Here is an 11,413-nt window from a genome sequence, read left to right as displayed (position 1 = left end):
ATAATTGTCTACAGCAGTTTGTTTAAGTCTGTTTCTAGCTCAGGTAATCCACATTTGTTATTAGTACTAGTATGATCTTTACCTTGAAGCTGCTTCTCAACTCTCTTCAGTTCGAGCAGAATTGAGGAGATCTCCTGAGGAGAGGTCGGATAAATACAACAACTATTAGCTCTCAATAACACTACACTTTTCTTGTCATCAAATATTGTTTGGACAGACAACAGTACCTTGTTGGAGGTTTTCAGGAGTGGTATGTCACTCTCCGATCGCAGCTTATTCTCAATTTCATCCCAGTTCCTGTCCTTATCCTTAAACAATATCCTGAAGAGAAATAACATACAATGTGGACACGTGTTTATTCACAGAGGCTTTGTGTGTTCAAAGCAACATAATGGCTCACTGAGGGACAGATACACTGTAAATACACGTTTACATACTCAAGGAAGGTGATAATATCATGAAGTATAATTACCTGATTTTTCCTGCTGTTTTGTCAACAGAGTTTCTGATCTTGGTTGACAGCTGAGAAACTGAATTGAGCAGCAGGCTGTCCAACACCGCCTGAATACACAGAGGGAAAGAAATGGACTTTGACATATGACGACCTGATAGTGATTGCCTCTATAATTTTGATGCCGGGATCTCCGTTGCTCCTCACCTCCTCTCGGTTCCAGGTGCGTCTCCTCAGAGCTCGGGGCTCCAGACTGTCAGGAGCACGGGGGCGGAGCTCCACCGGTTTACCGTTGATCTCTGGTGCCTTATTGGTTGAAATCACAGGTGGGATCTTCCTGAAGTTTAGGCTCTCATCAAACACCCTGTCCACCAACTGGGCAAAGACAGGGAGAGATGTAGGAGGGAGAGAAGAGTTAAATAAAGACATTTTTCTCTAGTGTTAATAGAGTTAAGTAAAGATTGTTGAGAAATGAAGGAATTAGGGACTCTCTCAGAGAGCGCTAAGCAGCTTTAAAGCTTTAATTGTCCAGCCAACAAAAGTTAGATTTGAATGCTATAGTACTAAAATAAGTAAACTTACTTAAAATTTAGGATTAGAAAAATGAGGGAATAAAAGTGGAGCAGATGGATGTAATAAATGAATACCTCTCACAGCAGAAGAAAGCTAAAAAGCAACAGAGAGGCGGCCATATTTATTGAAGCAACTCATGAGGGATGGCAAAGGCGCAATGGAAGCACACGCAGTAAGGCAATGATAGAGGAAGAAAAACGGGCACCTTTCTCATGCTCTCCTGTATATCCGGCTGCGTGGGACGTGCAGGGCCTACCTCTTCCCGGGTGTCGATGGCTGATCCCGGGGTGGTGGCGGCAGTGCTGACGGTGGTGCTGGGTGCCGTGCCGGATGAGCTGACTGAGTCAATCTCACCAGCCACATCGTGGATCTCACGAGCCAAGATGGCCAAGTCCTTAGCCAGGTCCTGGCTGATCCTGCGCACACATGGGAATAACCTGTTAACCATCAGACAGATGGAGGGGTTCTTTAGGACTCAGAGTAGACATGAACACATGCAACCTGCATATAATGCACAATAACCTGTAATCACATATCATATATATAATCAACAAAAACATTAAACCATAAAGGACAGCTCTTATTAAACATTACATTATAACATCATATTAAAACATTAAACATTAACAACTAATAGACCAGTCTCAAACAGATCAGTGCAGATCAATACCTGGCTATTTCCTCGCTGTGTGCTGTCCAGTCCCTGATATACTCCTCTTGCTCTTTCATGCGGTGTTTGACCCCCACTCCACCCGGACCTGTCACCACGCCAGAGCCTGGGCTCGCGGTGGTGCTGAGTCTCGAGCTGCGGTGTGGGACGAGATGATGAGGCCGCATGTGGGAGCGTCCTCCATGCTTTGGAGAATTCCGGTTGGAGCCAAACTCTTCCTCTGAAGTGGAGCCATACTCTGGCGGCAGACGTCTCCACCTGCTGCTACTGGACACTGTGAAGGTAATGGAAGGGCAGTGTGATCGTTTAGCCAATGTTACTGTACTTTATTCCATTAAAACATTTGTTATTAATGAAGTTAATAAATGAGCTTGTGAACATTAGAGACTTTGTTACCGAGGCAGCCCTCAGCCAATCCTGCTTTGATCTGACAAACTTCAAATACTGTGCAAGAGGAGCGATTAAATCTGTATTCTTAGGCTGTAGATAGTAGGTAGTAGGGATTGTTTTAACTATGGACAAAGATAATAAAGATTAACTTTAGGTTCCAGTAACATGTTATTCTATGCAATGTACTGTATATCCTGCTTGAGCTAAAGTTAAAAATGGGAGGCTGTAAAAAAAGAAACACTGATGAAGCAAAGCATTAGATTTTTCTTAGTTCAGTTTTGGCGATAATAAAACCACTCTGAAAACAAAAAAACAGCAGCAAACAGAAACTCAAAAGCATCCAACAAGGTACATGAAACTTCGTTAGAGCCAGGCATATGTTAAGCTGGTTCAAAAATGTCACACAACAGCTGCATTAATGTAGCTGCACCATGATGAGACAACACCATGCTCTATCAGTCTCTCAGGGGTAAAATGGGACAAAGTTGAAGTGTGAATAGAAATCTCCACAAGGTGGAGCACTGTTCCAGAACCATTTGCTCATGGGTTTTGAAGTTTGAAGTCTAATGTTGCAAAATGATTTGACAGAGAGTGTGGGTAGAGCATTTGGGTCTTCATCACAGCATTACTTGATGGATGTCAGGGAGGAGACACAGAGTTAACATGGCAATATATGCTAGAGCTGGGTCATTATACTTTGTGTGATGTACTAACACTGCAAACTAAGCGTTTAAATCTACATCTGGTACTCCAAACTAATTTAGGATGTCATAGCAAAATTTAAATCCATAAAAGTAAAAGTCCTGAGTTTGCACGTTCCTTAACAAAGGACTTTAAGTTAATTGACAGTGGCAGATTCTATTGCTGTGACCCAGGTCTGACACAAACACACACACACACACACACACACATTGTCTAATCAAGCCGCTACAGTTCTGGTACAGTACCCATCAGCTCTTCCTCTGCATCCCCGCCCTCAGGTTCGGGCTGAGAGCTCTCTGGACGATGACAACCAATGCACAAGTTTGTCACAACACAGTGGAAATGTTTATGAACAAATGTTTACACACTGACACATAATGTACGGTATGCAATGGTGTAGACTTTTTGGACATGATCCTTAAACCAAATTATAACCATGCTATCAAAAATAACAAAATAAGAATAGAAATAATAAAATAAGAAACCTTGATGGGCAATTTAATTTCCCTCTTCTCCTTGTTCCTACAATATATACAATATATATAATACATCAGAATAAAACAAAGAATTAGACATTCAGCTGATGAGCTCACCTGTGGGCGAGCAGTATCCAGATGTAGTGGTCTTAGTCTTGGTCTCATTCAGTTTGGACACGCTGTTGGCCCTCATCCTGGGTGTCAACCGGTTCTCTGTTGGTGTTGATGAGCGCAAGCCTAGACGCAGAGCAGTTTCAGCTGACAGGCGGGATGAAGAGGTGGAGCTCCGTGTCATTGTACACTCTGAGTCACTGCGGGCTGAGATGGAGCCCAGGCGGTTCCGACGTGGCTGAGCAAGCAGGTCCAGTCGTGACAGTCCCTTCCGACCAGATGGCGGCTTAGAGGTGGAGCTGGTGGTGGACACCTCAGAAGCGACAGACACCCTGTCTGCGTCAGCTAGATCCGTGTCAGACGTATCCCCCAGCCGGGCGCGGCGGAGAAGAGAGGCTCTTGTGGGTCGCGGCTGAGGCAGTGAGGCCTGCTTGTTCAGGGAGGAGGTTGTGGCTGCCTGAAGAGTACGGCTGGTTTTGGAGGATCCACTGGTGGAGGTTTTAGCAGACCTGCTATCGAGTTTGGAATGCCCCAAAGGTCCAGAGTAGGTCTCCTGGTCCGAGGAGAGGATGTCAGAGATGGGGAAGGAAGAAGTCTGGTCATCATCGGTGAGATCCAGAGAAGGCTGGCGTGCTCTGGAGGAGGCAGAGGACGGCTGAACAGAGCGGCGTGCATCCGTCCGACTCGTCGCCTCTGCAGTTCTTGTTTTAGATTTCCTCTCCAAGCGTTCACGGGCGCTTGCGTTAGTGACGCTGGTCTTGGAAGCTGTGCTGATGTTACTCTTCTCCCGGTGCAAGCTGCTGAGGGAACGTCGTTTTTGCTCGCTACTAGCTGATGCTTTCCTCTCTACCTCTCCAGCCACATGACTGGCTGTACTGGCCGTGTCCACATCTGACTCAGGAGAGATGGAGTCAGTCCGAGAGGGGAAGCCTGAGCCTGAACCCTGAGATGTGATGCCAGATTTACTGCTTTTCTGGTCCAATTTGTTTTCATCTCTTAGTTTTGCCTCCAGGAACGCCATGACAGCTTCCGTGTCCTTCAAGAGCGTAGCAGTATCCATGCTGCCCACAGAGTCACTGCGTTCACGTCCATTGCTGCCTCTGTTGATGCGTGGGATGAGCTCTGCAGGGACATTAGCGCTGGGCTTCTCAATTGTGAAGCTGCCCTGGCGCACTAGTGGCTTCCCAGACTTCTCCCCGCCTTCTCCTGCCCCACCACCTCCTTTCCTCTCCTCTGACCTCTTCCTCCGCTCAGTGCTGCCAGAGGTCCGGAGAGGAGCCTTGGATGGAGAAGATGTGGAGCTTTGTTTACGTTTACTGGTCATCTCAACGTCTCCAGCGGGAGTTGGGGACTCCCCGTCTCCCTTGTTCTCTTTTTCCTGGGGTTCAGTGTCCTGTTTCTCCCCAATTTCTGACCTCAGTCCCAGAGCTTTGGTGCTGGATTTGGCACGGGGGTCATCCACTGGGAGCTGGGGGAGGGTCCTGCGCTTACGGTCGGTCAAACTGGAGGAGGATTCACCTCTGCTGAGGGACGAGCCAGACTCAAAGGCATCAGCTTCAAGAGAGAAAAAGACAAACTCATTTAACTGAGATTCAAGTGCTGATTTATACCTTAGATGCTATTAAGTTTGGTGATTTTAAAAGATTTACTCCATTTCAACATTTAATTTGGGCCTTTTCATTATCTGTGAATCAATTGACTATTACCTCTCTCTTTGTGCAGGAAGGTGGCTGTTTCTGCTCCTGAGCCCTCTGGGTCTGTCCTGGTGTGATTGGCAGCAAGACTGGCCCACTGAGAAACCCAGCTCGAGTCAGCCTGAGGGGACACAAGAGGAGGGTGGGGGGGAAGGACAGAAAGAAAAAAGAGCACTTCAGTCAATTAGCGGTGGCACAAAGTAGCACACAATATACAGATCATGAGTGACATTAGCATTTATGTGGTGGAATTTCTGTATATGTATTCTTCTTGGAAATCAAATTGTCTGATTTGAGGCTGCTTGTAAGCCTAAATTGGACACACCAACACCACCGTCATCTTTCAGCAAAATGAGCAACAATTGCTTCTCATTTTACATAAAAAATCTATCTAAATGGCATAAAAGACTTGATAGAAATGCTGTCGATGCTCATGCACACTGTCCCCTCCCGCTTATAAATTGCCTGGAGGGCTGAGCGTGGCCCTCCTTGTCTTGGTATGATCTAGGTCACTCTCTGGGAGGACTAGCCTACTCCCATGAGCAGGCTAGGGGAGTAGAGTGGCCAAGCCATGGGAGTGACTGTATGATTCACATTATTAAACTCAGGCATGATTCCTCATCTACCCCTTACACAATCCCTATACTACACTGGACTGAGAGGCATTATGAAACAATGAGAGTAATATGTAGGGTAATTTGTTACCTAATCAAAACCTAGTCACATCATTATTGAAGTAATGGAAACTTGTGTATGTATGTGTAGGTAAACATATAAGCCGAGGTAAGGCAGACAGAGAAGGAGAGAGACAACAAGGGAAAACCAAACGTAAACTCTATTTAGAAAAGTAGTAGCAAATAAGCTGTAAAAGTATGGTTGTCTACCTCTTTCCCTGTCTCTCCTGTTTCCTTTCCTTTTCCTTCTTTCAGGTCTGACAGAAAAGAAGAGTCCTGGTTCTGCTGCACACCAAACACCTACAGAAATTTGAAAAAGCAGGAGGGAACAAAAGCTGACAATGTGGCAAAAGTTCAATGCATGCAAATCTTATGGCATTATGCATGTATGTCTGAACTTGTCATTCTCGTCTTTATCCTAAAGCTATAAGTACTGTAGCACCCTTTTCAATGAAAACTGAATACCCTCATGATCTATAGACCCTAATAATATTATTCTACAGTTCTCTTGAAGGACAAAGGTGAACTGAACAGGCAGAGGAAGATGCTGTTGAATTAAAGCATCAATCTGCACTTGATTGTTGAGTACCATGGCAACAAACAGAAATCACACACACACACACACACACACACACACACACACACACACACACACACACACACACACACACTATTTACAAAAGGGAGAGAGAACGAGAGCGGACGTACTGTGAGCAGTGTGCCAATTAGTGTGTCAGCTAATTACATGAATTAGCATAACAACACTTCCAGTTTTGAATGTAAGCCCTCAGACTAACACTGACTAGAAATACACCCCACTAATTATATCACTGCTCCTCCTAAGATAACACCTGTATACAACACTTAAAGGGACATGTGCCTATTTAAAATGTCATTTAGTAAAGTTTCAATTCTGTCTATGTAATAACTTTAATTGGCAACAACTTAACTTCCTAAAAATAAGTACATATGATTCCAGTTGCAACTTCCAAATCTGGTAGGTGGCTATTAAAACAGAGGGTGAACTTCTGTCTAGAATGGTTTAGCACTATTTAAAGGAAGTCTTTTTAATTCGTACTTTACTTGCAATGAAGGACAGAGGACATGTTAGCTTTTACGCTATTTTTAGCCGGTAAATCTCACCCTGAAACTAACATAAAACCATCTCACTGTGTTTTGCTTTGCCCCTTTCAGGCATGTTTTCTGTGACCATGAAAGACTGCTGTGCCACAAGACAGGGGCAGCAGTAAGAAACTGAGGGTGGTTTTTCAGCCTCCCTGGAGCATCGTTTTCATAAAACAGGGCAGTGCTTGATAGAGCAAGTCTCCGCAGGCTATTACAGAAGCATTAGGTTTACCAATGGGACAGGGAGGATAAAGTGGTGGTCAACCAAGGCAGCTGAGAGATGATGGCGCTGTTTTAGTGGCAACAGCACAAAAAAAGTCTCAAAGGACTTGGTAACCATAAAAGTGCAAACGAAGCAGGTAATAAAGAGACCATTAACCTTGCTCTGGTCTGTTTGTGCTTGGTCAAATCCTTCTCTTTAGAGTTACTGCAGAGTAAGTTTAAATTATGCTCTTGTCATTATGCTTGCTACTTTCACAAATAACCAAAAAAGGGACAGTGACAAATGTCTTCTGGGGTGATTAGAGTCATCTGAATTCAATTAAAGTCCTTCAAATAACCTCAATATTTATTTTTTTATCTTCAAGCCCTTCTCTAGTCATGAATTGTAAAGCAGAAAAACATGAATTGGAAAAGAAAATCTGCCTCAGTTTGTGACCAACAATAGTGGCTTTTTAGCTCCATGCAGTTTACAGTTACATTATCAAAACTATATAAAGCAATGCAAAAGAAAAGACAAAATATGCAATTGAATTAATAAATAGTTTTACATACATATCATGACACAGTACAACAGTAACATAGCAACAGAAAACAGCTGCAGTGCATCTACAAGGACACAGTAAAATACTGCAGTGTTGTGTAGTACAATAATGTGTGGCTGTTCAACTCTTGGGAATGAGCTTCAAAGTAAATTGGATATGTTTAGCAGATTCAGCAAAGTGCTTTTTTTTATCAAAAAACTAGAGATTAAAAAACATCTTACTCTTTTTATTACAAAACTAATTCAAAACAAAATACAAAAAAACAGAAATGACCATGGTGCAGGCATTTGATAAAATCTCTCCTACCTTGTCTATCATGCGCCTGGCCTCCTCTTCTTCAGGGTTTCTGTTCTCCAGTTCAATAGTGTAGGTCCCCTTATCACTGTGGTCGTCCTCTGCCTCTCCTGCAGCAGTTCCCGCTCCTCTTCCAACAACTGAGGCGTCCTCGCTGGGGCTGGTAGGGCTACCTGTTGCCAGCCCGGTACTGGCTGAACTGCGGCCGATACTCGGATCCTCTGACCTCTGCTTGAGAAGAACGCGAGCCGCTGTAGGGGCACCTGCAGTAACTGTAGCCGGTATCGGAGCTGGGACCTTACCTAGAGATAAAGTATAGAGTAAAAATACAGCTATTACAAAAACATGCAGATTCACTGCAACTTCTGCAAATTAGTTACGTTAATGATAAAGTTTTGTTCAGTTTCACTTTTTGGGCAAAGAAAGATACTTTTGAACAAAACATGATAGAGCCTTCAAAGTGTCTTGACTTAATTTCAAGATGTTCCCTCTTTCAAATGCACTCTGAACATTTTCTTTAGGAAAACTGTTCATAGAGAGAGTATCATAGAATAAAAATGAAATCACTGTTTCATTACCTGAGTCTGAGGCTGTAGTAGCAGAGGTGGAAATGCTAAACACCTTGGGGTGAGATGGAGGCTGGGGACACAGTCCCTCCCCACCAGCTCCTACACCCTGCAGGGGTGCAGTCTGGGAAAATGAATACGACCGGCGCTTGCGAGGGTTTTCCTCATCGTAGAACTCGATCATGAAAGCAGTGCGGGGGCCAGTTGCTCTGGTCCCGCTCACTGTTATGCTCCCCCCTCCTGCTCCTCCTCCCACGTGGCCGTGTGCTGCTTTTAGGCGTTCCTCGAGGGCATGACGGCGGTTGGCGAAACGCAGGCCCAGTCCATTCTCTGAGTCACTCTGGGTGCCATCCTCATGCTTGCTGCCTATGAGGACACAAAAAGAGAGATCACAGTTACTACCAAGCTTATTTTTCAACAACAGCAAATATATATAATATTTGTAATTCACAATCAAATAGATGTGTTTTCTTGCCTGGGATGGATTTAAATCAAACAATTTAACATTATTTATATTAAATAACTGACATTCTTATACTGTAACCTTTAGGATATTACATTAGCTAGCATTCTTAAATCCATATGATAACATGTGTACACAGCAGTAACATAGCAACAGACTGTTGTGCACCCATAAAGATACCATCCAACAGTATTGGGCAGTACAATACACAACAATGAGTGTGGCTGTTCACATGTCTACTTAAATCAAGCAACCAAGAACAAGGAGAAGAAAAACAGTCCCATATAAACCACAGCGCAGAACCACATCTTCCTGAAGGCACATCCATTGTGGATACCACAACAAGAAACAAATGTTTGCTAACCTTTACGGCCTAAATGAACTATGACCTTTCGTTTGTGGCCTGAATCTAATCATCCAACTATCACAATGCCTCTTTTACCTACCACATCACTGCTATTTCTACATTTTGACTAGTCTGGGTCGAATCAGCATGTCCTCTCAATGTTGTACGAAGGCAGACAGTGTGCCACGCTAATCCAGACATGCCACCCACACGGTTACTGGCCCTGCCTACTGGCAGTGAGAGAGAGCGGCAAGGGGGAGGGGAGTAGTAGTACATGGAGGGGGAAGCAGAGTAGAAGGCTGGATGTGAGTGTGTGTGTGGAGGGGGAGAAAGGGCTTCAGGGATGGAGGAGGAGGGGAGGTGAAAGGAGGCTGAGAAAGAAAAGGAGAGGCTGGACTGGGAAGGAGGTTAGGGGGAGAGGAAAAGAGGGTGGCTGGGAAAGGAGAGAAACTGGATTAAGTGGGAGAAAAGAAAAAGCCAAAGAGAGAGAGAGAGAGAGTGGGAAGTCTTAACTCTAGGAGGCTCAGGATGTAGTATATTGCCACTACAGTTGACAGCCACTCACACAAACAGCCAGTCAGTTAACGAGCCAACAGTCAAGGGTGTCAGAGGGAGAGAAAGGGAGGAAACACCACATGACTGTTGTTGCGGATGACTGGATGAAAACACTTTTACTTCACACACTTTCAGAAATCATTGCAAAGGTTTGGATACTGGAACTATTGTTTCTCATTCTTTCTCCTAACTATGGTTTAAAAATGTATACTATAGCGTCACTTCATCTGACGTCTACATCTATCTCAGCTCACCAGCAGGTCAATTAAATGAATGTATCTATTTACACCCTATACAGTATGACTTCAAATACTTACAAAATACAACTGTTTTTCATTGGAGTGAATTTATAACCAAGTGATGATGTGCAAAGCTATTGTCACTATAGCCACAGTGTGCAAGAGCTGAATCAAGTACTAGAGAAGAAGTGCCCTCTATGGCTGAGTGGACCACAGTGATTTGCCTGGGGAACTGTCCACACACCGTGACTTTGAATAAGTCTGATGCTCTGATGTAACGTAAATTCTTCTTTATTGCTAGATTTATCTTTATTGTAGTCTGCACTGAAAGTTAAATTATGGACAGTGCTCTATGAAAATAATTATTTATATAATTATTTGGAGGATGACAGCAACAATTGGCAAGGTGCGACATTCGTCCAATTCAAACAAAGGTGATGTATCAGTATATCACATTATCAATATCAATATAGGTATTGTGTACTTAGAGGGGGCACTCCACTGATTTACATCACACAAGCCATTGTGAAGCAACGGCTGCTACTTCTGAATGGAGGTGTGTGTGGATAAGGAGTCAGAGCAAACACAGAGCGATTACAGTTCAACCCCTCAAGTTTTTACTTATAGGGTCTAACACCTCACTGCCCCTCCACTTACAACCTCCATCACAGCTGTGTTCCATGTTTGTATTCACAGAGTGACTCCCGCCAATGAAGGACAGTGATGAATGTCAATCTAGAGTGGTGTAAAAGTCACATGAATTATGATTTGTTCATACTGAGGTCGCACTGCAGAAAATTTGATCTGTAACTGATTTAGGACCATATATGAAAGTGGCCCAAATCAGAATGGAAATGATGAGATTTGATGAGATTTGTGCTGTTCACACTGTCAAATATGAGCAAAACAATCAAATTTGGTTGACTTTTGCCTACAGTGCAAATGTAGCCTAAATGTCAAGATATATCAGGCTCTGCTGCTTTCTTTTTTAAAATCCCACAACTTCATTAAAGTACAATATTCAATTGCTGGAGCACTCCTTTAGGTATTGTAGCCTTGGGCATATCTGAGTCTGCAGCTCATTTGTCATAATTCACCATCCACCTCCTCCATCTTTCCTGTCTTTTATCATTGTTTGAAACTGAATAACGCATAAAAAAAACACAAAAAACTGCATTAATGGAACGAGAAAAGAAGGCAATAGAGCGTTACAGTAGCTTGAGCAGATCAGCAGATAGGCAGACAGAGAGGGGCAAGTCTTTCATGCTGAGTGCCCCAGACAAAGAAGCTGTTGGTAGGGCCAGAGGAGAACAGAGGTAT

The 11,413-nt window shown here is 43.7% G+C and overlaps 1 protein-coding gene across 8 annotated transcripts in view; it reads right to left on the bottom strand.

Moving 5' to 3' along the window:
• cep170aa (centrosomal protein 170Aa) overlaps window positions 1-11,413 on the bottom strand; it is a 41,179-nt gene that overhangs the window by 3,149 nt on the left and 26,617 nt on the right. For 4 of the 8 annotated variants that reach the window (XM_051379849.1, XM_051379857.1, XM_051379863.1 and 1 more), the window contains 12 exons: window positions 8,503-8,856; window positions 7,937-8,226; window positions 5,952-6,041; window positions 5,080-5,188; window positions 3,380-4,927; window positions 3,032-3,082; window positions 1,695-1,968; window positions 1,230-1,461; window positions 659-826; window positions 473-561; window positions 228-321; window positions 83-134 (listed from right to left, as the gene is read on the bottom strand). In XM_051379849.1, the coding sequence (XP_051235809.1) occupies window positions 83-134; window positions 228-321; window positions 473-561; window positions 659-826; window positions 1,230-1,461; window positions 1,695-1,968; window positions 3,032-3,082; window positions 3,380-4,927; window positions 5,080-5,188; window positions 5,952-6,041; window positions 7,937-8,226; window positions 8,503-8,856 (3,351 nt within the window). The remainder of the gene's footprint in view (window positions 1-82; window positions 135-227; window positions 322-472; window positions 562-658; window positions 827-1,229; window positions 1,462-1,694; window positions 1,969-3,031; window positions 3,083-3,379; window positions 4,928-5,079; window positions 5,189-5,951; window positions 6,042-7,936; window positions 8,227-8,502; window positions 8,857-11,413) is intronic. The other 4 variants (XM_051379888.1, XM_051379870.1, XM_051379877.1 and 1 more) reach the window with 4 other exon arrangements.

The sequence above is a fragment of the Dicentrarchus labrax genome, unplaced genomic scaffold, assembly GCF_905237075.1.
Source record: "Dicentrarchus labrax unplaced genomic scaffold, dlabrax2021, whole genome shotgun sequence".
Taxonomy (NCBI): Eukaryota; Metazoa; Chordata; class Actinopteri; family Moronidae; genus Dicentrarchus; species Dicentrarchus labrax.
This window is presented reverse-complemented; position numbering and strand designations above follow the sequence as displayed.